The sequence below is a fragment of the Eubalaena glacialis genome, chromosome 3, assembly GCF_028564815.1.
Source record: "Eubalaena glacialis isolate mEubGla1 chromosome 3, mEubGla1.1.hap2.+ XY, whole genome shotgun sequence".
NCBI lineage: Eukaryota > Metazoa > Chordata > Mammalia > Artiodactyla > Balaenidae > Eubalaena > Eubalaena glacialis.
In genome coordinates this window covers 158379269-158405754 of record NC_083718.1, presented here as the reverse complement: position 1 = coordinate 158405754, position 26486 = coordinate 158379269, and the positions used below count along the sequence as shown (strand labels likewise).

At 48.7% G+C, this 26486-nt stretch overlaps 2 protein-coding genes, 1 non-coding gene and 1 pseudogene across 4 annotated transcripts in view; 3 read left to right on the top strand and 1 right to left on the bottom strand.

The window, feature by feature from the left end:
• LOC133087359 (armadillo-like helical domain containing protein 1) overlaps nucleotides 1-18975 on the top strand; it is a 63836-nt gene extending 44861 nt beyond the window's left edge. The window contains exons 8-14 of one of the 2 annotated variants that reach the window (XM_061184315.1): nucleotides 3711-3833; nucleotides 3932-4004; nucleotides 4150-4279; nucleotides 4372-4449; nucleotides 4741-4822; nucleotides 18678-18800; nucleotides 18899-18975. In XM_061184315.1, the coding sequence (XP_061040298.1) occupies nucleotides 3711-3833; nucleotides 3932-4004; nucleotides 4150-4279; nucleotides 4372-4449; nucleotides 4741-4822; nucleotides 18678-18800; nucleotides 18899-18975 (686 nt within the window). Of the gene's footprint in view, nucleotides 1-3710; nucleotides 3834-3931; nucleotides 4005-4149; nucleotides 4280-4371; nucleotides 4450-4740; nucleotides 4823-4896; nucleotides 5100-18677; nucleotides 18801-18898 lie in introns of those variants that run through there. The other variant, XM_061184316.1, reaches the window with a different exon arrangement.
• LOC133089338 (U5 spliceosomal RNA) lies at nucleotides 10541-10658 on the bottom strand. Its single transcript, XR_009700701.1, has one exon. It is a non-coding gene; the product is annotated as a U5 spliceosomal RNA (small nuclear RNA).
• A 22-nt stretch (nucleotides 18976-18997) lies between the features above and the next one.
• On the top strand, nucleotides 18998-20053 carry LOC133087362 (armadillo-like helical domain containing protein 1). Its single transcript, XM_061184322.1, has 4 exons — nucleotides 18998-19246; nucleotides 19339-19416; nucleotides 19593-19674; nucleotides 19749-20053. Exons 1-4 carry the CDS (start codon nucleotides 18998-19000, stop codon nucleotides 19865-19867), a joined length of 528 nt encoding a protein of 175 aa, XP_061040305.1. The 3' UTR covers nucleotides 19868-20053.
• Nucleotides 20054-24671: 4618 nt separating this feature from the next.
• LOC133088645 (transcriptional adapter 2-alpha-like) lies at nucleotides 24672-26073 on the top strand (annotated as a pseudogene).
• Nucleotides 26074-26486: the final 413 nt, after the last annotated feature.

Here is a 26486-nt window from a genome sequence, read left to right as displayed (position 1 = left end):
AAATAATCCTAGGAGACAATTCTCTACAGGTCTTTCACGTTTCTGCACACCTTGTAAATGAAATACTTACTGTTCTTTGTTCCAGACTATCTTTTCAAGGATGTTTGTTTAGCAAACAGCTTTGGAAAATAAAGATAGTTTCGGGACTTCCCTGGTGGCACAGTGGTTAAGAATCTGCCTGCCAATGCAGGGGACACAGGTTTGATCCCTGGTCCGGGAAGATCCCACAGGCCACGGAGCAACTAAGCCTGTGCGCCACAACTGCTGAGCCTGCGCTCTAAAGCCTGCGAGCCACAACTACTGAGCCCGCGTGCCACAACTACTGAAGCCCGCGCGCCTAGAGCTCGTGCTCCGCAACAAGAGGAGCCACCTCGATGAGAAGCCCGCGCACCGCAACGAAGAGTAGCCCCCGCTCGCCACAACTAGAGAAAGCCCGCGCGCAGCAACGAAGACCCAATGCAGCCAAAAATAAATGAATAATAAAGTCCATAAATTAACAAAAAAGAAAAAAGAAAAGAAAGATAGTTTCCCCTGTAGAGCAAAGGGCAGGCATGCTTACTGACTGCTATATAGCATTCAGGTTCTCTGAAATCAGGGTTCCTCTTTGTAATAAAATCCATTGCATAAGCAGGCATTCATCTGTGTTACTCCCATGGGACTTGGGGGCAAAGGGAACTGACGCAAAAAGAGAAAACCCATATAATCAATATGAAGACCGTAAAAGGAGACATCATTATAGATGGTACATTCATTAAAATCATTTTTTTAATGACATAATGAAAACTTCTTGCAATATGTTTGAAAATTTAGATGAAAACAGCAAGAAAATATAATTTACCAAAACATACTCGAGAAGTAGAAAACCCAAATTGTCCTCTAACCATTAAAGAAAATGAATCAGTAATTCATTTTTTCCATAAGATCAGAAGCTTCAGAGAATTCTATCAAACATTCAAGAAAAAATTCTAGTCTTAAACTCTTCCAGAGATTAGAAAAAGATAGTACATCTTTTCCAAAAATCCCTTTCACAGATTTTCCTGGAGGAGCGGCCGTAGCACAGGAATAGACAGCAGTCTTGGAGAGTTACAATCAGTTAAGGAGAGAGTGGCAAATGTAGCTAAGTGTACTCTGGTCTCTCTTCAGATCACTTGTCCTTTTTTTTTTTTTTCGGCTGCGTTGGGTCTTCGTTATGGTGCGCGGGGTTCTCATTGCAGTGGCTTCTCTTGTTGTGGAGCGCTGGCTCAGCAGTTGAGGCACGCGGGCTCAGTAGTTGTGGCTCGCGGGCTCTAGCGCGCAGGCTCAGTAGTTGTGGCGCACGGGCTTAGTTGCTCCGCGGCGTGTGGGATCTTCCCAGGCCAGGGCTCGAACCCGTGTCCCCTGCATTGGCAGGCGGATTCTTAACCACTGTGCCACCAGGGAAGTCCCAGATCGCTTGTCTTTTACCTTTTACTAAAGATTTTGTGGAGGGGAATGTGTGGGAGGTTGCCTTCTCATCTAAGAGGGAAAGTTTCCAATGTTTCATCTATTAGGTATGACCTTTGCTATAGTTTTTTCTAGATAGCCCTTACCACACTGAGATTCAGTTTTTTCAAACTTTCTTTCTATTAAGATGATATATGTGCATTCCTAGATGGCACATTATTCCTTTTACATACTGCTAGACTCAATTTGCTAATATTTTGTGTAGAATTTTTGCATCTATATTCACGAGTAAGATTGCTATATAACTTCTCTAGAGCCTCACTTACAGCTGGGGGCAGGGAATCAGAGAACCCAGTTCCCAACCTACAACTTAAACTTGGAACTGCTTTCTAAAACAACAAGTTGGCTGTATCTTCTGTTTCTTAACTAGGAACCTCTTTATATTTCTACACATCAGCCATTTGTCTTTGAAAACCCACATATTTACCCTTATTTAAGTAAAACCTCAAAAGATTCCACTACCAATTCTCAAGTGTTTCTCTCCACGAAAGTCTTTGCCAAGACACAAAAGATTTCATTAAACTGGGGAGAAATGTGTATGTGTGTACCATGCATGCCCATCCTCCCATATACTCGTTGGTCCCCCAACGTTTGTGGTGCCTTTGTACCTACCAACAAAAGCCTTTCTTCCATTGTAGAGAATTACCCCTAAACATGTTCTTACTGGGTAAAAGCTCCTGACAAGAAAATAAAAGGTGGGACTTCCCTGGTGGCGTAGTGGTTAAGTATCCACCTGCCAACGCAGGGGACACAGGCTCGCCCTGGTCCGGGAAGATCCCACATGTCGCCGAGCAACTAAGCCCATGCGCCACAACTACTGAGCCCGAGTGCCACAACTACTGAAGCCCCCGCGCCTAGAGCCGGTGCGCCACAACAAGCGGAGCCACCGCAAGGAGAAGCCCGCGCACCGCAACAAAGAGTAGGCCCCCCTGCTCGCCACAACTCGAGAAGGCCCGTGCACAGTAACAAAGACCCAACGCAGCCATAAATAAATAAATAGATTTTTATTTTTAATTTTTTTAAAAAGAAAATAAAACATTAATTTCTGTTTTTCAAACAGATAATACTGTTAATATTTCTCACGTAGTCTACACTGCATTCTGGTATGCAGATGAGCTAGTCAGGGAAACAACTTTGCCCTCGAAGTAAGTGGAGAGGCCAGCAGCACTTGACTCTGCAGCTGGGGGGACAGCTCATCTCCAAGCCCTGTCTTCCATGCAGCAAGCACTTGTGTTTACCCGCTGTCCTATCACACCGCATTACCTGCCCCCTTCCAGCTCTGCCTGTCTGGGGTTCTTTTCTCTTTACAGAAATATTCAGTCCTCTGCCATCTTCCCAGGCTCTCCCACAGCCCACCCACCCCTTTTATAGCACTTCTCACCAAACTGTTCGCCGGGCACAAGAGGCGTCCTATGCAGATTTGCCGAAAGGCTGAGTCAATGCTAGATGGAATGAATGACTGCGAAGCAGCTACAGAAAATGCCCTCTTTAAATTCTAGTCCCCTCCTCCTTCCTAACCGAATCTGTCCCTCCTTTTGCTTCCACCACTTCCTCGCTGTGGTACCTTAGGCAAGTGCTTTACCTCTCTGTGCCTCATTCCCTCAAATGTCCAATAGGGATAAGTCATCATGCTGTTGCAAACTGAAGCTCGTTGGTCACAGGGATCGTCACTGGGACACTGAACGGAGAGCCCTCAGCACAGAGCCTAGGCAAACAGGGCCTCAATAAGGGTTCGTCAGGAAGGAAAGTTTCTCTAAACTGCTGTCTACCTTGCCTCCTTTCTCATTTTCTGCTACACATCCCCACCCACTTGCTCTGTCTCCCTCTCACCCCTTGTCTTTCCCCATCCTGTCTCCCTTTGAAGACCCGCGGTCCTTCCCTCCTCCATGAAACCTTCTAGATTCCTCAAAGCCCTTTGGCGGCCCTACCTCTGTGGGGCCTCCAGCTCTTTTCAGCCTCTCAGCCTCCAACCCTTCTTCCTCCGGCTCTGGCTGGTTCTGTGAGTCCCAGGGGGCCTCGGCCTCCTCCTCCCTCTCCCCTTTAACCACGAGCTCCAGAAGGGCAGGACTGAGGGGTCGCCAGCCCAGCTCCCCCCACGCCTGGCACAGTGCTGGCCAGTAAGAGGTGCTAAGAAAGGTCGATAAAGAGTTGGGGGGGAGGGGGTGCTGCTTCCTTGCGAGGGTGGGGAGTGGAGCAGCGGGCCTCTCCAGCGCCCCTGCCTTCCCCAGCCATCGAGCTGATCAAGGACCTGGTCAACTACGACGTGTGCCCGGCGCTGCTCAAGGGCCTCGTGGCGCTGCTGATACCGTCCTTCGAGGAGACCAGCAAACAGCAGTCCCAGATCGTCAGCGGTAGGGATCCGCTGGGATCGGGGTGGTAGACCCCGACGGGGCAGGGTGGAAGACGAGGGCGAGGGGTCCTCCAGCCTCACGGCCACTCCCTCTTGCAGACTCTTCGGTTCTGCAGCTCACCGCCCACCTGCCGTTGTTCTTGCAGCAGGCCGCGGCCGCCAAGGCCATCGGGTAAGCGGGCAGCAGGTAGTGGGCGGATGCGGCAAGCCAGGCCCGGCGCTGCCCCGCGGACCCCAAGAGCGCTCCGGCCGCCGGAGGGTCCCACGGGGCCGCCGCAGCCCGAATCCCACCCCCACCCCACGCCACCCCCGCCCAGGATCCTGGCGCGAGGCAACACGAGCCTAGCCGAGGAGATGCTGCCCCTGCGCGTGGTGCACAGCCTCATGGCCGCCATGGGCAACGTGGACCACAGCAACAGCCAGCGGCAGGCCAGCCTCACGCTAGAGGTGCGCTGGGCGGCCGGGCGGCGGGCGGCGCGGCGGTGCGGCGGGCACAGCGCGTGGGCACGGCAGTCACGCCCCCTCGCCCGCCCACGCAGTACTTTGTGCAGTTATTCCCAGTGGTGGAGGAGCACGTGCGCAGGTCCATGGGGGAGGAACTCTACAAGCTCTTCCGTGTAAGTGCTCCCGCCCCGCCGCGCCCCGCGGGGCGGAACAGTGCCCCTGTGCACACCGCAGCGCACGGCCCCTCCCCTTGTACACCCCACACACAGATCGGCTTCGGGGCCGGCGGCGGGAGGGACTGCCCTGGCTTGGGCTTCTCCGCCTGGCACCCTTCCGTCCCCTTTCCTGCCCTTCCAGTCAGGCTAAGGGCCTGACCGTAGCCTGCAACCTCCATCTGCCCACGCCCAACTCCAAGTCCAGGCTGCCCTGGCATCCAGCCCAGTTCCCCTTGCTCCTGTCCTCAGAGCAACGCCGAGGACTTGTACGTGAAAATAGATAGCATTCAGGCGGACATCTTGGCGGCCAACAAAGTCAATGTCACCAAAGGTGAGTGGGGTGTGAGGGGGCCTGGAGCAGAGGTGCGGCGGCACCCAGACTCAGGCTCATCTCCCTGTCCCCAGAGCTGTATCTCAGTGGCCTCTCCGACAGCACCATGAGCTTTTACTTTGGCCATTGTAATCAGGGTCAGGTGGCCTACATCACACACTTCCAGAAGGAGGCTGTGGAAGAAAAGGAGTAACAGAGCCTCCAAGGCAAGCCAGGAAGCCAAGGCTGTGTGGCAGGGAAGCCTGGCAGAAGGAAGGAGCCAGGGCCAAGCTCCGGTTGACTCCTCTTGGCCCTTGGTGGGAGGCTGGGGTTCTGCCCGCCAGAAGGGGAAAAGGAGAGCTGGCTGGGAAGGGTTCAATAAACAAACAGTCTTGCTATCTATCTGGTGTCCGTGTGGGGAGGGCAGAGGGAGATCTAGTGAGAGTTATGACGATGGGTCGGGGTGCCCCTGCTCACCAAGGAAAAAAGCTGGTCTGAGGGGAAGGACCACCAACGTCGTAGAAGATTCAAGGGCACAGCCTGAGGAGCGGGCCTTACCTCAGCTCCCTGCTGGCCCCTGCGCTCTCCCCTCCAGGACACCACACCCACCTGGTTTTTCTCCTGCCTCTCCGGTTGCTTCCTTTCATTCTCTTTTGCTGATTCCTCCTCCTCAACCCAGCTGCCTTCAACGTGGAGTGAGGCAGGACTCTGACCTGGAGCCTCTTCCCTACGTTTACATCCTGGTGATTCCATTACTTTAAATACCACTTCTGTGCAACGACTCCCACATTTCTATTTCCAGCTAAACATTTCTACCTCATTGTGCTGTCGACGAAAAATTTAATCAGTCGATCTAAGAAAGCAATGGAAAATTTTATTCGAGCCAAATTGGCAGCGTATAAGCCGGGAACAGCCTCTCAGAAAGCTCCAAGAACTGTTCTGCCTGTGAGAGGTCAAAGCACAGTTATCCAGGGCTTTGTACGTTAAATGACGTACACAGTGACATTCACACAATCCAGATCTACACCTACAAAGCAAGTAATGGGTCATGGGTCATCAGGGCCCCTTACAAGATCAAGAAGGAAGGTTATCTCCTAAGGAGTTATCTTGTTGATACTAGGAGAATGTCGCTCTTTACAGTTGAGGAGGTATTTCTGCCGGTGGGGAGGTTGGTTGATGCATGATGCAGATACGCAATGCACAGTAGAGGGAAGAGAGGAGGCCACAGGGCAGAGAACATTTTTTATGTTCAAATTTTCCTTGACTTGCCTTAGAATATGGATTTGTATTTCATCAGTGTCCAAATCTGAACTCCCAGTCCTGTGCCATCTTCCCCAACTCAACTGATGGCAACTCATCCTTCCTGCCACTCAGAACAAAATCGTGGTGTTCTCCTTGATGTCTCTCTTTAACCTCTGGATCCATTCTGTCTGTTGACTCTACCTTCCAAATATATCCAGAATCCAACTATGTCTCACTACCTCCATTGCTAATACTCGGGTCCAAGCCACCATCATCTCTCCTCTAGACGACTCTGCTTTCTGCCCCATTCTCTTTGTCGACACAGCAGCCAGAGTGGTCCTTGTAAACTTCAGATTCTGTCACTCTGCTCAGAACCTTGCAGGGCTCTCCATTTCACTGAGTAAAGCCCAAGCCCTTACTGTTACAGCCTCCAGGGTGATCTAGTCTCCCATGACTTCTGAACTCTCTCCTACGTCCCTCTCTCTTCTTCACTGGGCTCCAGACACATTGGCTGTGTGGTTCTTGAAGTTGACAAAACAAGCTCCTGGGGCTTCCCTGGTGGCGCAGTGGTTGAGAATCTGCCTGCCAATGCAGGGGACACGGGTTCGAGCCCTGGTCTGGGAAGATTCCACATGCCGCGGAGCAACTAGGCCCGTGAGCCACAACTACTGAGCCTGCGCGTCTGGAGCCCGTGCTCCGCAACAAGAGAGGCCGCGATAGTGAGAGGCCCGCGCACCGCGATGAAGAGTGGCCCCCGCTCGCCACAGCTAGAGGAAGCCCTCGCACAGAAACGAAAGACCCAACACAGCCATAAATAAATAAATAAATAAATAAATAAAAACAAGCTCCTGCTTTAGGGCTTTTGTGCACACTTTTCTGCTGAACACTTGAGAGAGGTTCTATTCCTAGAACTCTCACCCCAGGTGTCTGCATGGCTAACTCCTGACCTCCTTTCAACTCTTTACACAAAAGGTATCTTCTCAGGACTTACCTGGTGGTGCAGTGGAGAAGACTCCGTGCTCCCAATACAGGGGGCCAGGGTTCGATCCCTGGTCAGGGAACTAGATCCCACGTGCATGCCACAACTAAAGAGCCCACCTGCCGCAACTAAGACCCGGTGCAACCAAATAAATAAATAATTTTTTTAAAAAACAAAGTTATCTTCTCAGGGAGGGTTACCCTTTTTTAAGTCGCATCCCACACTACCAACCCCTATACTCTGACCCCAACCCCTGCCACTGCTGTTTTTTCCATAGCACTTATTTATGTGTTATTTATTTATTGTCTGTCTCCCCACCTGAATGTAAGCTCCAGCAGGGCAGGGATATTTGTTTTCATTACTGATATATCCCAGATGCTGAGACCAATGCCTGGCACATATGAATGAATGACCGAGTTACTGTGAGGGAATTGTCTGTCCCTCAAAGTCAGAGGACGTGAAGTCAGATGGCAGTAATTCTCCAGGATGCCACAAGAGGGCATCACCGGCCCCGATCTTGTTGGTCAAAGGCAGCCTAACTTACCCCAAACTGGGATTTTGAGCCTCAGCTTTCCTCTATTTGGGCGGAGGGAGGAGAGAAAAGTTAACGAAATATCGGTATGTCTTCCATAAAGCTAAATGGATTTCCTGTTTTAAAGACGTGTCCTGTCCCTTGGTGTCAAGTCACTCATACTGTTTTTAGTCTTGGAATGGCCTTTTTGTAGAATCATGATTTTTAAAATTAGTACCCCAGAAATTTTTTGGAAATTTTAATAATTGGAAAATCCAAAAATCTGGAAACCACTGGTCTAAGATGATAAGAGTTTAATAACAATGGAACTTTTTAAAAAATGAAATCTTAAGGGACTTCCCTGGTGGTCCAGTGGCTAAGACTCTACGCTCCCGATGCAGGGGGCCCAGGTTCGATCCCCAGTCAGGGACCTAGATCCCACATGCTGCAACTAAGGGTTCTCATGCCGTAGCTAAAGATCATGCATGCCGCAGTTAAGACCTGGCTCAGCCAAATAAGTAAATATTTTTTTAAATAAATAAATAAAAATGAAATCTTTAGTATAATACAAATATCCAATACAAATATACGTTACATGAAATTTATCACTATACATTTATTGTCCCCCAACTTTTTATTCCCAAAAGTTCAAAACTACAAAAAGTTGAAAGAATGAGTACCTATGACGCATTTTCTTTCTCTCTCTCTGTTTACTGGGCTATTTGAAAGTTTCCGATATCATGACCTTTCACTACTAAATATTTCACATTACGTGTCTACTAAGAATAAGGCCGTTCTCCTACATAATTACTATATCATTATTGTGGTAGTGTGAGTCATAGCCTCCAAATACATCCACATCCTAATCCCAGGAACCTGTAGATATGTTACTTCACATGGTAAAAGGGATTTTGCAGGTGTGATTAAGGATCTTGAGATGGGGAGATTCTCCTGGATTATCTAGGTGGGCCCCAGGTAATTACGAGGGTCTTTATATGGCAGGAGGATCCAGAGTTAGTTCGGGGATGACACGACAGAAGCAAGAGATTTGGAGTGCAAGGAAGGGGTCACAGGCCAAGGAATGAAGGCAGCTTTCTAAAGGCAAGGGACCAGATTCTCCCTTGAAGCCTCTAGAAAAGAATGCAGCCCTGTCAACACCTTAATTCTACACTCCTGACCTCCAGAACTGTAAGAGAATAAATTTGGGTTGTTTTAAGTCACTAAGCGTGTGATAATTTGTTACAGCAGCAAGAAAACAAATACAATTATTAATTCAATACTGTCATGTGAAACAGAGTACATATTAAAATTTCCACAAAGGTACCGAAAGTGTACCTTCTGCTTTCTTCCTGCCTTCCTTTTCTTGGTGTGTTATTGGGTTTGGTCCAGGATCTAGTTAAGGTTTGTATATTGCGTTTGATTGTCATGTAGTATAAGCTTTTTTTTGTCTGTCTAATTTATGTATTGTGTTTATTTTGGGCTGTGTTGGGTCTTCGTGGCTGCGCGCGGGCTTTCTCTAGTTGCGTGGAGCGGGGGGCTGCTCTTCGTTGCGGTGCGCGGGCTGCTCACTGCGGTGGCTTCTCTTGTTGCCCAGCACGGGCTCTAGGCGCGCGGGCTTCAGTGCTTGTGGCACTCGGGCTCAGTAGTTGTGGCACGCGGGCTCTAGAGTACAGGCTCAGTAGTTGTGGTGCCCGGGCTTCGTTGCTCCGCGGCATGTGGGATCTTCCGGGACCAGGGCTCGAACCCGTGTCCCCTGCAGTGGCAGGCGGATTCTTAACCCCTGCACCACCAGGGAAGCCCTAAGCTTACTTCTAAAGTTAAAATTTATAGCAATTACTTGCTGTCTTAATCCACATTAGAAACTGGAAACTACATATAATCTTCAGCATTTCCTTTTGGTTTTTTTTTTCGGGCCGCGCCGGGCGGCCTGCTGGGTTTCAGTTCCCCAACCAGGGATAGAACCCACGCCCGCTGCAGTGGAAGCGTGGAGCCCTAACCACTGGACCGCCAGGGAATTCCTAGCATTTCTTATTTTTAACAGTTCTAGTTTTAAGGCTAAACTACCTCAACAGAAAGTATATGTATAAATATGTATCATACAATATCAACCAACTATACTTCAATTTTTGAAGTTTTTAAAAAAGCCAAGTTACACAAGTGCAGCAGTTAGAACCACAGTCCCAGAGAGGTGGGCCTCGCCGGAGGTGCGCACGTACTGCCTTGAAAAACCTTTGCAAACAGATATGCCCAAGCCTGAACTTGAATTCAAGACCTAACCACAGCCAGGTTAAGCGGATAGCCTACAGCTAGCAACCGTCTATTGCACGACTGACTGCTCTGTGCCAGGCCCCGTGCCGGGCACAAGAAGCAGTTTAAGTTTATGCCTGGTGGTCTCCAACGTGCGAACATAAAGCCGAAACCCTAGGAACAAAGTGTGTTCTCCAGCTCTGTCAGTATTTGAATTCCTTACAGCCGTGGGGCCGCTCGCGCTAAGAGAGCGGGGGGTTGCTTTTTTCGCGCCTAGTTTTTTTCCTCCCCATCCCACCCACGGGTGCCGCCTTTCTCAAACCAGGATCAAGACCACTTCGCTAGGATCCCACCGACTCCCCGAGCAGCAGCTGCACCGTCCACACCAGGCCAGCTTTCTGAACACAACCTCACAGGAACAGGACCCAACACGTTGCTCCCACCAAGCCATCCAGCTGCTTAGGAATAGCAGTCAGAAACCGCAAACACAGTTCGCCAGTGTAACACACCGCTTTCACTCCGCTAACCGGCTTAACTGCAGGCGCTTGCCCGGGTTCCGAACCCACAAGGACGTGACGCTTTTTACCGCAAGAACACCAAGAAAATAACCATCAAAGTGAAGACACGACAAACCTGGACACACCATAGCAGAAAAGGCCTACAACCGAGTCAAAAAACCATTGCCACTCTTTCCAACGTGTGGAACACCGCCAGAAGAAACACACCAAAAAACAGATCGTTCCTTTTGCACAAACTTATTAGCCTTGTGAAAACAAGGTCTCAAAAAATTGACGAGAAACTCGGACTTGTTTCTCTCCACGGAAATCTTTAGTAAAAAGCAAAAAAATTTATGCATTTATGAAGAGAAACCAGAGTATGGGGTTATGTCCTCTCACACAGTCCTCGGCTAACTCTAAGTCCCAAGGCACCAATGGTAACTATTTACCCGCAAACAACGAGTGAGTTCTGCCATTATTTCAGAAAATTCTGTGAAAATATCCTGATTTCGACCGGGGGCGGGAGTCAAAAGAAATACAAGAATCTAGCCTTTTGAAAGTAGGCAAGACCTTGAATGCAATGCATTGTGGGTATGTAAATGAAGTCGAGTCACCAACCTCGCGCTTCGGCAAATGCCTTCGTTTATTAGTTTTCCTGCTCGGTCTAGAGCCACCACCAGGGGGCGGAGCAGAAGCCAGATAGGAATATAGTGGCCGAGTCCAACCAGAAAGTCTGTTTCATTTTGGGTTTTTTTTTTAAGGGACGACATTTATTCCTTTTCCAAATGTTACAGTAAGACCAGGGGGAAGAAAATGGTCTTAGCAGTTAGAAGAAAAAAAAAAAACTGCAAATCTGGTGTTTGGCCATTAAAAGTTATTTACAACAATGTGGGGGGAGGGAAGACAAGAAGTTGTTTCACATTACAGACCTCCTCCCAACCTCAAAGCTTAATACTTGCTTCCAAGTCAAAAAAGAGACACAGCTGATTCACAAGCTGGAGGTTGCAACTTGAGTAAGACATTTAGATAAACCTAGGCGAGGGCAGTGTCCTCCCCAGCCCAGGTGCCACTGTAGGCACAGCACAAGAGACTACAAACAGCAGGGGAAGGTGGACACTCAGGGTTTGGGAGTGTAGGCAACCCCACCTCTGGCTCAGGGATTTGGGGAGTAAACATAACCTACTTGGAGAAGAATTGGGGAAGACAACCAGCAAACTGCCTTCTGCGCGGCTGGGGACAGGGAAGGAGGTAGGGCCAGGGGCAGGAGAATTTCACATCACTAACCTAACTTGGGAAACTGCAAGGGACCATCTTCAACTGGCCTTAAGAGGAAGAGCAGATGGATGATGGTGTTGCCGAAATATCAGCTTCCCTGTGCACCAGTGCCGAACAGAAATACGGAGACAGAGATTTTGGAGGAAGAGAGAGATGGCTTCATTTTTCTGCCAGGCAGAAGGGAAGACACAGCAGGCTAGCGCCTGAAGAACTGTGCCCCCATCTCCTTCGGGAATCGGAAAAGATTTTATATGTGGGGCTCGCAGTCTGGGATATATGATAAGGATCAAAGTAGTGAAGGTCTTGCATTCTTCTTCTTCCTGCGTTATTTCAAAACAGTCACTGCTGGCATCAGGCAGCCCGGTAATTGGGTCGGTTTGTCTCTGGGCTGTTGGCCTGCGACCTTTTTTCTGAAGTGCAAATGCTACAGGGGGTGATTTGCTACAAGGCAGTGCAGGATGTAATTCACATAGTGTTAAAGAGTCATAGGTTCGGGATGTCCCTGGTGGCACAGTGGTTAAGAATCCACCTGCCAATGCAGGGGACACGGGTTCGAGCCCTGGCCCGGGAAGATCCCAAGGAGCAACTCAGCCCGTGTGCCACAACTCCTGAAGCCCGCGCGCCTAGAGCCCATGCTCTGCAACAAGAGAAGCCACCCAATGAGAAGCCCGTGCACTTCAACGAAGAGTAGCGCCCGCTCGCCGCAACTAGAGAAAAGCCCGCGCGCGGCAACAAAGACCCAACGCAGCCAAAAATGAAAGTAAAAATATAAATTTATTTTTTTTTTTAAAAGTGATTCAGTGGGGAATTCCCTGGCGGTCCAGCAGTTAAGACTCAGTGCTTTTTCTGCCGCGGCCCAGGTTCGATCCTTGGTCGGGGAACTAAGAACCCACAAGCCGAGTGGCACGGCCAAAAAAAAAAAAAAAAAGTGATTCAGTGAATAAATCTTCATTTTGCCAAGGATCCCCATACATCATCAAGGAGCAGACACATAATCAGTGAAGGCTCAAGCATTTAGTGCAAAGTGAAGAGGCAGAACCAGGGAGTTGTCTCCTGGAGCGCTTGGTCCCATGTGGGCAGGGAATGCCATTGGTGGTCAGGGAAATTTCATTAAAATATCCTCATCCATTCATTTTTTACCCTGAAGGTTCACCTAGCCACTTCTTGCCACAGGAAAAGCTATCTGAGGCACAGGTTGGCATTTTTTCCAGGGCATCCTGGCACTAAGGTGCCACCAGCTTGTGCCTGGGAAGAGCCCAGCTACTACTGAGAGCTGTGCTGCAGCTGACCAGGCCCCTATAGTCAGATACGAGGAGGAGCCAACCACTCAGACCCCAAAACCAAGCAGCACTAATTCAAGAAAAAGGAAGAAAAGGTTTCACAACCAAACAATAAAAGAACAAGTGAGAAAGACTTGGGGACTGCAGGCACCAGGCTATAGCTGCCAAGTGGCCACAGGCATCCCAGGCTGCATTTTTATCCAGGTGGGAGAGTGTTTGGGTGAAGACGGGGAGGCTCAGTGTCCTGGTCCCTTTCCCTCCACAGGGTTGCTGGCTCTGTGATTCCAAATTAGAACCATATCTGAGCAATAAGAGGTTGGGGTAGGGTGTAGTTGGGATTATGAGGGCTACCTCAGGAGACCTGGATGAAAGGGAAAGTGCAGAAGCAGTGGCCAGCTGTTTCTGAATCAGGTTGGCCCACAGAGGAAAGGGGCTGGCCCACAGAGGAAAGGGGCTGTCCCAGAGGCCTGTCCCCAGGGTACCAGGCACTGGAAGGGGTGGCACCAGACATCCTTGAGGATCTTCCTCGTGGGAGAGTAGCTCTTTGATTCTGTGATTGGGAAGAACAGGCTGAGACCAACTGGGGTTCATTCCAGGAATGCAAGGCTGGTTCAATACCCCAAAGTCAACCAATTTTATCTACCAAATTAACAGACTAAAGAAGAAAATTCACGTTATTGTATATCAATCATTGCAGAAAATGCATGTGACAAAATTCAAAACTCATTCGTAATTTAAAATTCTCAGAAAAATAGGACTAGAGAAGAGCTTCCCCGGGAATTCCCTGGCACTTCAGTGGTTAGGACTCCACACTTTCACTGCCAAGGGCCCGGGTTCAATTCCTCGTTGGGGAACTATGATCCCACAAGCCATGCGGCACGCCGGGAAAAAAAAAAAAAAAGAAGGAAAAAAAAGAAAGGGTGAGAGAAGAACTTCCCCAGCTTGATAAAAAGCATCTACAAACAAAACATCTACAGCTAACATTATACTTATTAACGAAAGACTGAATGCTTTCCCCCTAAATTCAGGAACAGAGCCACTGTGTCTGCTAAAGGATTACTTCTAGCAAAAGAAAAATAATCCTAGCTCAATAACAAAAAAACAAACAACCCAATCCAAAAATGGGCAGAAGACCTAAATAGACATTTCTCCAAAGAAGATATACAGATTGCCAACAGACACATGAAAGAATGCTCAACATCATTAATCATTAGAGAAATGCAAATCAAAACTACAATGAGGTATCACCTCACACCGGTCAGAATGGCCATCATCAAAAAATCTAGAAACAATAAATGCTGGAGAGGGTGTGGAGAAAAGGGAACACTCTTGCACTGTTGGTGGGAATGTAAATTGATACAGCCACTATGGAGAACAGTATGGAGGTTCCTTAAAAAACTAAAAATAGAACTACCATACGACGCAGCAATCCCACTACTGGGCATATACCCTGAGAAAACCATAACTCAGAAAGAGTCATGTACCAAAATATTCATTGCAGCTCTGTTTACAATAGCCAGGACATGGAAGCAACCTAGGTGTCCATCATCGGATGAATGGATAAAGAAGATGTGGCACATATATACAATGGAATATTACTCAGCCATAAAAAGAAATGAAATGGAGGTATTTGTAATGAGGTGGATGGAGTTAGAGTCTGCCATACAGAGTGAAGTAAGTCAGAAAGAGAAAAAGAAATACAGTATGCTAACACATATATATGGAATCTAAGGAAAAAAAAAAAAAAAAAGGTCATGAAGAACCTAGTGGCAAGACGGGAATAAAGACACAGACCTACTAGAGAATGGACTTGAGGATATGGGGAGGGGGAGGGGTGAGATGTGATAGGGTGAGAGACTGTCATGGACATATATACACTACCAAATGTAAAATAGATAGCTAGTGGGAAGCAGCCGCATAGCACAGGGAGATCAGCTCCGTGCTTTGTGACCACCTCGAGGGGTGGGATAGGGAGGGTGGGAGGGAGGGAGATGCAAGAGGGAAGAGATATGGGAACATATGTATATGTATAACTGATTCACTTTGTTATAAAGTAGAAAGTAACACACCATTGTAAAGCAATTATACTTCAATAAAGATGTTTTAAAAAATTTAAAAATTAAAAAAAAATTAAAAAAAAAAAAAAGAAAGAAAGAAAAATAATCCTAGGAGACAATTCTCTACAGGTCTTTCACGTTTCTGCACACCTTGTAAATGAAATACTTACTGTTCTTTGTTCCAGACTATCTTTTCAAGGATGTTTGTTTAGCAAACAGCTTTGGAAAATAAAGATAGTTTCGGGACTTCCCTGGTGGCACAGTGGTTAAGAATCTGCCTGCCAATGCAGGGGACACAGGTTTGATCCCTGGTCCGGGAAGATCCCACAGGCCACGGAGCAACTAAGCCTGTGCGCCACAACTGCTGAGCCTGCGCTCTAAAGCCTGCGAGCCACAACTACTGAGCCCGCGTGCCACAACTACTGAAGCCCGCGCGCCTAGAGCTCGTGCTCCGCAACAAGAGAAGCCACCTCGATGAGAAGCCCGCGCACCGCAACGAAGAGTAGCCCCCGCTCGCCGCAACTAGAGAAAGCCCGCGCGCAGCAACGAAGACCCAATGCAGCCAAAAATAAATGAATAAATAAGTAAATAATAAAGTCCATAAATTTAAAAAAAAGAAAAAAGAAAAGAAAGATACTTTCCCCTTTAGAGCAAAGGGCAGGCATGCTTACTGAGTGCTATATAACATTCAGGTTCTCTGAAATCAGGGTTCCTCTTTGCAATAAAATCCATTGCATAAGCAGGCATTCATCTGTGTTACTCCCATGGGACTTGGGGGCAAAGGGAACTGACGCAAAAAGAGAAAACCCATATAATCAGTATGAAGACCGTAAAAGGAGACATCATTATAGATGGTACATTCATTAAAATCATTTTTTTAATGACATAATGAAAACTTCTTGCAATATGTTTGAAAATTTAGATGAAAACAGCGAGAAAATATAATTTACCAAAACATACTCGAGAAGTAGAAAACCCAAATTGTCCTCTAACCATTAAAGAAAATGAATCAGTAATTCATTTTTTCCATAAGATCAGAAGCTTCAGAGAATTCTATCAAACATTCAAGAAAAAAATTCTAGTCTTAAACTCTTCCAGAGATTAGAAAAAGATAGTACATCTTTTCCAAAAATCCCTTTCACGGATTTTCCTGGAGGAGCGGCCGTAGCACAGGAATAGACAGCAGTCTTGGAGAGTTACAATCAGTTAAGGAGAGAGTGGCAAATGTAGCTAAGTGTACTCTGGTCTCTCTTCAGATCACTTGTCCTTTTTTTTTTTTTTCCGGCTGCGATGGGTCTTCGTTATGGTGCGCGGGGTTCTCGTTGCAGTGGCTTCTCTTGTTGTGGAGCGCTGGCTCAGCAGTTGAGGCACGCGGGCTCAGTAGTTGTGGCTCGCGGGCTCTAGCGCGCAGGCTCAGTAGTTGTGGCGCACGGGCTTAGTTGCTCCGCGGCGTGTGGGATCTTCCCAGGCCAGGGCTCGAACCTGTGTCCCCTGCATTGGCAGGCGGATTCTTAACCACTGTGCCACCAGGGAAGTCCCAGATCGCTTGTCTTTTACCTTTTACTAAAGATTTTGTGGAGGGGAATGTGTGGGAGGTTGCCTTCTCATCTAAGAGGGAAAGTTTCCAATGTTTCATCTATTAGGTATGACCTTTGCTATAGTTTTTTCTAGATAGCCCTTACCACACTGAGATTCAGTTTTTTCAAACTTTCTTTCTATTAAGATGATATATGTGCATTCCTAGATGGCACATTATTCCTTTTACATACTGCTAGACTCAATTTGCTAATATTTTGTGTAGAATTTTTGCATCTATATTCACGAGTAAGATTGCTATATAACTTCTCTAGAGCCTCACTTACAGCTGGGGGCAGGGAATCAGAGAACCCAGTTCCCAACCTACAACTTAAACTTGGAACTGCTTTCTAAAACAACAAGTTGGCTGTATCTTCTGTTTCTTAACTAGGAACCTCTTTATATTTCTACACATCAGCCATTTGTCTTTGAAAACCCACATATTTACCCTTATTTAAGTAAAACCTCAAAAGATTCCACTACCAATTCTCAAGTGTTTCTCTCCACGAAAGTCTTTGCCAAGACACAAAAGATTTCATTAAACTGGGGAGAAATGTGTATGTGTGTACCATGCATGCCCATCCTCCCATATACTCGTTGGTCCCCCAACGTTTGTGGTGCCTTTGTACCTACCAACAAAAGCCTTTCTTCCATTGTAGAGAATTACCCCTAAACATGTTCTTACTGGGTAAAAGCTCCTGACAAGAAAATAAAAGGTGGGACTTCCCTGGTGGCGTAGTGGTTAAGAATCCACCTGCCAACGCAGGGGACACGGGCTCGCCCTGGTCCGGGAAGATCCCACATGTCGCCGAGCAACTAAGCCCGTGCGCCACAACTACTGAAGCCCCCGCGCTTAGAGCCGGTGCGCCACAACAAGAGGAGCCACCGCAAGGAGAAGCCCGCGCACCGCAACAAAGAGTAGGCCCCCCTGCTCGCCACAACTCGAGAAGGCCCGTGCACAGTAACAAAGACCCAACGCAGCCATAAATAAATAAATAGATTTTTAATTTTTTTAAAAAGAAAATAAAACATTAATTTCTGTTTTTCAAACAGATAATACTGTTAATATTTCTCACGTAGTCTACACTGCATTCTGGTATGCAGATGAACTAGTCAGGGAAACAACTTTGCCCTCGAAGTAAGTGGAGAGGCCAGCAGCACTTGACTCTGCAGCTGGGGGGACAGCTCATCTCCAAGCCCTGTCTTCCATGCAGCAAGCACTTGTGTTTACCCGCTGTCCTATCACACCGCATTACCTGCCCCCTTCCAGCTCTGCCTGTCTGGGGTTCTTTTCTCTTTACAGAAATATTCAGTCCTCTGCCATCTTCCCAGGCTCTCCCACAGCCCACCCACCCCTTTTATAGCACTTCTCACCAAACTGTTCGCCGGGCACAAGAGGCGTCCTATGCAGATTTGCCGAAAGGCTGAGTCAATGCTAGATGGAATGAATGACTGCGAAGCAGCTACAGAAAATGCCCTCTTTAAATTCTAGTCCCCTCCTCCTTCCTAACCGAATCTGTCCCTCCTTTTGCTTCCACCACTTCCTCGCTGTGGTACCTTAGGCAAGTGCTTTACCTCTCTGTGCCTCATTCCCTCAAATGTCCAATAGGGATAAGTCATCATGCTGTTGCAAAATGAAGCTCGTTGGTCACAGGGATCGTCACTGGGACACTGAACGGAGAGCCCTCAGCACAGAGCCTAGGCAAACAAGGCCTCAATAAGGGTTCGTCAGAAAGGAAAGTTTCTCTAAACTGCTGTCTACCTTGCCTCCTTTCTCATTTTCTGCTACACATCCCCACCCACTTGCTCTGTCTCCCTCTCACCCCTTGTCTTTCCCCATCCTGTCTCCCTTTGAAGATCCGCGGTCCTTCCCTCCTCCACGAAACCTTCTAGATTCCTCAAAGCCCTTTGGCGGCCCTACCTCTGTGGGGCCTCCAGCTCTTTTCAGCCTCCAACCCTTCTTCCTCCGGCTCTGGCTGGTTCTGTGAGTCCCAGGGGGCCTCGGCCTCCTCCTCCCTCTCCCCTTTAACCACGAGCTCCAGAAGGGCAGGACTGAGGGGTCGCCGGCCCAGCTCCCCCCACGCCTGGCACAGTGCTGGCCAGTAAGAGGTGCTAAGAAAGGTCGATAAAGAGTTGGGGGGGAGGGGGTGCTGCTTCCTTGCGAGGGTGGGGAGTGGAGCAGCGGGCCTCTCCAGCGCCCCTGCCTTCCCCAGCCATCGAGCTGATCAAGGACCTGGTCAACTACGACGTGTGCCCGGCGCTGCTCAAGGGCCTCGTGGCGCTGCTGATACCGTCCTTCGAGGAGACCAGCAAACAGCAGTCCCAGATCGTCAGCGGTAGGGATCCGCTGGGATCGGGGTGGTGGACCCCGACGGGGCAGGGTGGAAGACGAGGGCGAGGCGTCCTCCAGCCTCACGGCCACTCCCTCTTGCAGACTCTTCGGTTCTGCAGCTCACCGCCCACCTGCCGTTGTTCTTGCAGCAGGCCGTGGCCGCCAAGGCCATCGGGTAAGCGGGCAGCAGGTAGTGGGCGGATGCGGCAAGCCAGGCCCGGCGCTGCCCCGCGGACCCCAAGAGCGCTCCGGCCGCCGGAGGGTCCCACGGGGCCGCCGCAGCCCGAATCCCACCCCCACCCCACGCCACCCCCGCCCAGGATCCTGGCGCGAGGCAACACGAGCCTAGCCGAGGAGATGCTGCCCCTGCGCGTGGTGCACAGCCTCATGGCCGCCATGGGCAACGTGGACCACAGCAACAGCCAGCGGCAGGCCAGCCTCACGCTAGAGGTGCGCTGGGCGGCCGGGCGGCGGGCGGCGCGGCGGTGCGGCGGGCACAGCGCGTGGGCACGGCAGTCACGCCCCCTCGCCCGCCCACGCAGTACTTTGTGCAGTTATTCCCAGTGGTGGAGGAGCACGTGCGCAGGTCCATGGGGGAGGAACTCTACAAGCTCTTCCGTGTAAGTGCTCCCGCCCCGCCGCGGGCTTCTCCGCCTGGCACCCTTCCGTCCCCTTTCCTGCCCTTCCAGTCAGGCTAAGGGCCTGACCGCAGCCTGCAACCTCCATCTGCCCACGCCCAACTCCAAGTCCAGGCTGCCCTGGCATCCAGCCCAGTTCCCCTTGCTCCTGTCCTCAGAGCAACGCCGAGGACTTGTACGTGAAAATAGATAGCATTCAGGAGGACATCTTGGCGGCCAACAAAGTCAATGTCACCAAAGGTGAGTGGGGTGTGAGGGGGCCTGGAGCAGAGGTGCGGCGGCACCCAGACTCAGGCTCATCTCCCTGTCCCCAGAGCTGTATCTCAGTGGCCTCTCCGACAGCACCATGAGCTTTTACTTTGGCCATTGTAATCAGGGTCAGGTGGCCTACATCACACACTTCCAGAAGGAGGCTGTGGAAGAAAAGGAGTAACAGAGCCTCCAAGGCAAGCCAGGAAGCCAAGGCTGTGTGGCAGGGAAGCCTGGCAGAAGGAAGGAGCCAGGGCCAAGCTCCGGTTGACTCCTCTTGGCCCTTGGTGGGAGGCTGGGGTTCTGCCCGCCAGAAGGGGAAAAGGAGAGCTGGCTGGGAAGGGTTCAATAAACAAACAGTCTTGCTATCTATCTGGTGTCCGTGTGGGGAGGGCAGAGGGAGATCTAGTGAGAGTTATGACGATGGGTCGGGGTGCCCCTGCTCACCAAGGAAAAAAGCTGGTCTAAGGGGAAGGACCACCAACGTCGTAGAAGATTCAAGGGCACAGCCTGAGGAGCGGGCCTTACCTCAGCTCCCTGCTGGCCCCTGCGCTCTCCCCTCCAGGACACCACACCCACCTGGTTTTTCTCCTGCCTCTCCGGTTGCTTCCTTTCATTCTCTTTTGCTGACTCCTCCTCTTCAACCCAGCTGCCTTCAACGTGGAGTGAGGCAGGACTCTGACCTGGAGCCTCTTCCCTACGTTTACACCCTGGTGATTCCATTACTTTAAATACCACTTCTGTGCAACGACTCCCACATTTCTATTTCCAGCTAAACATTTCTACCTCATTGTGCTGTCGACGAAAAATTTAATCAGTCGATCTAAGAAAGCAATGGAAAATTTTATTCGAGCCAAATTGGCGGCGTATAAGCCGGGAACAGCCTCTCAGAAAGCTCCAAGAACTGTTCTGCCTGTGAGAGGTCAAAGCACAGTTATCCAGGGCTTTGTACGTTAAATGACATACACAGTGACATTCACACAATCCAGATCTACACCTACAAAGCAAGTAATGGGTCATGGGTCATCAGGGCCCCTTACAAGATCAAGAAGGAAGGTTATCTCCTAAGGAGTTATCTTGTTGATACTAGGAGAATGTCGCTCTTTACAGTTGAGGAGGTATTTCTGCCGGTGGGGAGGTTGGTTGATGCATGATGCAGATACGCAATGCACAGTAGAGGGAAGAGAGGAGGCCACAGGGCAGAGAACATTTTTTATGTTCAAATTTTCCTTGACTTGCCTTAGAATATGGATTTGTATTTCATCAGTGTCCAAATCTGAACTCCCAGTCCTGTGCCATCTTCCCCAACTCAACTGATGGCAACTCATCCTTCCTGCCACTCAGAACAAAATCGTGGTGTTCTCCTTGATGTCTCTCTTTAACCTCTGGATCCATTCTGTCTGTTGACTCTACCTTCCAAATATATCCAGAATCCAACTATGTCTCACTACCTCCATTGCTAATACTCGGGTCCAAGCCACCAACATCTCTCCTCTAGATGACTCTGCTTTCTGCCCCATTCTCTTTGTCGACACAGCAGCCAGAGTGGTCCTTGTAAACTTCAGATTCTGTCACTCTGCTCAGAACCTTGCAGGGCTCTCCATTTCACTGAGTAAAGCCCAAGCCCTTACTGTTACGGCCTCCAGGGTGATCTAGTCTCCCATGACTTCTGAACTCTCTCCTACGTCCCTCTCTCTTCTTCACTGGGCTCCAGACACATTGGCTGTGTGGTTCTTGAAGTTGACAAAACAAGCTCCTGGGGCTTCCCTGGTGGCGCAGTGGTTGAGAATCTGCCTGCCAATGCAGGGGACACGGGTTCGAGCCCTGGTCTGGGAAGATTCCACATGCCGCGGAGCAACTAGGCCCGTGAGCCACAACTACTGAGCCTGCGCGTCTGGAGCCCGTGCTCCGCAACAAGAGAGGCCGCGATAGTGAGAGGCCGGCGCGCCGCGATGAAGAGTGGCCCCCGCTCGCCGCAGCTAGAGGAAGCCCTCGCACAGAAACGAAAGACCCAACACAGCCATAAATAAATAAATAAATAAATAAATAAATAAAAACAAGCTCCTGCTTTAGGGCTTTTGTGCACACTTTTCTGCTGAACACTTGAGAGAGGTTCTATTCCTAGAACTCTCACCCCAGGTGTCTGCATGGCTAACTCCTTGACCTCCTTTCAACTCTTTACACAAAGGTATCTTCTCAGGACTTACCTGGTGGTGCAGTGGATAAGACTCCGTGCTCCCACTACAGGGGGCCAGGGTTCAATCCCTGGTCAGGGAACTAGATCCCATGTGCACGCCACAACTAAGGAACTGGCGAGCCACAACTAAGGAGCCCGCCTGCCGCAACTAAGACCCGGTGCAACCAAATAAATAAATAATTTTTTTAAAAAACAAAGTTATCTTCTCAGGGAGGGTTACCCTTTTTTAAGTCGCATCCCACACTACCAACCCCTATACTCTGACCCCCAACCCCTGCCACTGCTGTTTTTTCCATAGCACTTATTTATGTGTTATTTATTGTCTGTCTCCCCACCTGAATGTAAGCTCCAGCAGGGCAGGGATATTTGTTTTCATTACTGATATATCCCAGATGCTGAGACCAATGCCTGGCACATATGAATGAACGACCGAGTTACTGTGAGGGAATTGTCTGTCCCTCAAAGTCAGAGGATGTGAAGTCAGATGGCAGTAATTCTCCAGGATGCCACAAGAGGGCATCACCGGCCCCGATCTTGTTGGTCAAAGGCAGCCTAACTTACCCCAAACTGGGATTTTGAGCCTCAGCTTTCCTCTATTTGGGCGGAGGGAGGAGAGAAAAGTTAACGAAATATCGGTATGTCTTCCATAAAGCTAAATGGATTTCCTGTTTTAAAGACGTGTCCTGTCCCTTGGTGTCAAGTCACTCATACTGTTTTTAGTCTTGGAATGGCCTTTTTGTAGAATCATGATTTTTAAAATTAGTACCCCAGAAATTTTTTGGAAATTTTAATAATTGGAAAATCCAAAAATCTGGAAACCACTGGTCTAAGATGATAAGAGTTTAATAACAATGGAACTTTTAAAAAAATGAAATCTTAAGGGACTTCCCTGGTGGTCCAGTGGCTAAGACTCCACGCTCCCGATGCAGGGGGCCCAGGTTCGATCCCCGGTCAGGCACCTAGATCCCACATGCTGCAACTAAGGGTTCTCATGCCGTAGCTAAAGATCATGCATGCCGCAGTTAACACCTGGCTCAGCCAAATAAGTAAATATTTTTTTAAATAAATAAATAAAAATGAAATCTTTAGTATAATACAAATATCCAATACAAATATACGTTACATGAAATTTATCACTATACGTTTATTGTCCCCCAACTTTTTATTCCCAAAAGTTCAAAACTACAAAAAGTTGAAAGAATGAGTACCTATGACGCATTTTCTTTCTCTCTCTCTGTTTACTGGGCTATTTGAAAGTTTCCGATATCATGACCTTTCACTACTAAATATTTCACATTACGTGTCTACTAAGAATAAGGCCGTTCTCCTACATAATTACTATATCATTATTGTGGTAGTGTGAGTCATAGCCTCCAAATACATCCACATCCTAATCCCAGGAACCTGTAGATATGTTACTTCACATGGTAAAAGGGATTTTGCAGTTGTGATTAAGGATCTTGAGATGGGGAGATTCTCCTGGATTATCTAGGTGGGCCCCAGGTAATTACGAGGGTCTTTATACGGCAGGAGGATCCAGAGTTAGTTCGGGGATGACACGACAGAAGCAAGAGATTTGGAGTGCAAGGAAGGGGTCACAGGCCAAGGAATGAAGGCAGCTTTCTAAAGGCAAGGGACCAGATTCTCCCTTGAAGCCTCTAGAAAAGAATGCAGCCCTGTCAACGCCTTAATTCTACACTCCCGACCTCCAGAACTGTAAGAGAATAAATTTGGGTTGTTTTAAGTCACTAAGCGTGTGATAATTTGTTACAGCAGCAAGAAAACAAATACAATTATTAATTCAATACTGTCATGTGAAACAGAGTACATATTAAAATTTCCACAAAGGTACCGAAAGTGTACCTTCTGCTTTCTTCCTGCCTTCCTTTTCTTGGTGTGTTATTGGGTTTGGTCCAGGATCTAGTTAAGGTTTGTATATTGCATTTGATTGTCATGTAGTATAAGCTTTCTTTTGTCTGTCTAATTTATGTATTGTATTTATTTTGGGCTGTGTTGGGTCTTCGTGGCTGCGCGCGGGCTTTCTCTAGTTGCGTGGAGCGGGGGCTGCTCTTCGTTGCGGTGCGCGGGCTGCTCACTGCGGTGGCTTCTCTTGCTGCCGAGCACGGGCTCTAGGCGCGCGGGCTTCAGTGCTTGTGGCACTCGGGCTCAGTAGTTGTGGCACGCGGGCTCTAGAGTACAGGCTCAGTAGTTGTGGTGCCCGGGCTTCGTTGCTCCGCGGCATGTGGGATCTTCCGGGACCAGGGCTCGAACCCGTGTCCCCTGCAGTGGCAGGCGGATTCTTAACCCCTGCACCACCAGGGAAGCCCTAAGCTTACTTCTAAAGTTAAAATTTATAGCAATTACTTGCTGTCTTGATCCACATTAGAAACTGGAAACTACAGATAATCTTGAGCATTTCCTTTACCTTTTCTCTTTTTTTGGCCGCGCCGCGCGGCCTGCTCGGTTTCAGTTCCCCAACAAGGGATAGAACCCGCGCCCTCTGCAGTGGAAGCGTGGAGCCCTAACCACTGGACCGCCAGGGAATTCCTAGGATTTCTTGTTTTTAACAGTTCTAGTTCTAAGGCTAAACTACCTCATCAGAAAGTGTATATATAAATATGTATCATGGCGCCTGCGCCGCGCGGGAGCGAGCACGCAAGCCCAGGGCGCGCGCGCCGCTGGCGTTTCCTCGGCGCGGAGGAGGGGAATGAAGTAAGGGGGGCGGGGGGGGTGGTCGTCAGCTTTGGTGTCTGTGTTGGCCAGTTCTGAAATCTCCTTGAAGGACCCTACATTGAGGAAGATCAAAGCAGCAGTCTTTGCCAACTGGGGAATGGACCGTTTGAGTTCCTTTAGCAATGATCCCTCTGATAAGCCACCTTGCCGAGGCTGCTCCTCCTACCTCATGGAGCCTTATATCAAGTGTGCTGAATGTGGGCCACCTCCTTTTTTCCTGTGCTTACAGTGTTTCACTCGAGGATTTGAGTACCAGAAACATCAACGTGATCATACTTACGAAATAATGACCTCAGATTTTCCTGTTCTTGACCCCAGCTGGACTGCTCAAGAAGAAATGGCCCTTTTAGAAGCTGTGATGGACTGTGGCTTTGGAAATTGGCAGGAAGTAGCCAATCAAATGTGCACCAAGACCAAGGAGGAGTGTGAGAAGCACTACATGAAGCATTTCATCAATAACCCTCTATTTGCATCTACCCTGCTAAACCTGAAGCAAGCAGAGGAGGCAAAAACTGCTGACACAGCCATTCCATTTCACTCTACAGATGACCCTCCCCGACCTACCTTTGACTCCTTGCTTTCTCGGGACATGGCAGGATACATGCCAGCTCGAGCAGATTTCATTGAGGAGTTTGACAAGTATGCAGAATGGGACTTGAGAGACATTGATTTTGTTGAAGATGACTCGGACGTTTTACACGAATTATAAGAGACCATGGATTAATCAACCTTAGAAAGTTTCAGTTAATGGAACGGCGGTATCCCAAGGAAGTCCAAGACCTTTATGAAACAATGAGGCGATTTGCAAGGATAGTGGGGCCGGTGGAACATGACAAGTTCATTGAAAGCCATGCATTGGAATTCGAACTCGGAAGGGAAATCAAGAGGCTCCAGGAATACAGGACAGCAGGCATTACCAACTTTTGTAGTGCCAGAACCTATGATCACCTCAAGAAGACTCGAGAAGAGGAACGCCTCAAACGCACTATGCTCTCGGAGGTTCTCCAGTACATCCAGGACAGTAGCGCCTGCCAGCAGGGGCTCCGCCGGCAGGCTGACATTGATTCTGGCCTGAGTTCTTCCGTACCAATGGCTTCGAATTCAGGTACACGAAGTGCACCGCCCTTGAACCTCACTGGCCTCCCTGGCACAGAGAAGTTGAATGAAAAAGAAAAGGAGCTCTGTCAGGTGGTGAGATTGGCCCCAGGAGCCTATTCAGAATACAAATCTGCTCTGTTGAACGAATGTAACAAGCAAGGAGGCTTGAGACTGGCACAGGCAAGAGCACTCATCAAGATAGACGTGAACAAAACCCGGAAAATCTATGATTTCCTCATCCGAGAAGGATACATCACTAAAGCCTGAGGCTCTCCGGGCCTGGTGGGCCAAAGGACAGTACGGGCATTCTGGAGTTTTGTTTTTGAGCTGAATTCTCCTTGTAAAAAGAGGGGAAGAACCAAGGAAACCTTAAGTTGTATTAATGTCTACTTTCTTCTCCCCCCTGCTTTAAAATACTGCCGTTGTTGGTATTCTGCTGCAGAGTTATGTGCGAGATAAGCTATTATTAACTGTGTGTGGGCATTCATTCCTAACCCCTCTTGTAACTAAAACAAGAACCACAGTACCTCACATCACAGTGTTGGTAGAAATAGAACTAAACCAGTCTTTAGTCCCAGGAGTCCAGCTCAGATCCTTGTACTTGCTTGGGAGGTTGGTTTTCTGATTATCTGTTTTGTCTTCAAACATTACAGACAGATTTAAAATAAAGAGGTTATAGAGAGAAAAAGCTTTCTCTTTCTGTCTGAGGATTCTTTTAAGCTGACAACTTATGTTTATGAGCAAAGAGGAGGAAAATCTCCCCATGATGGTGTTG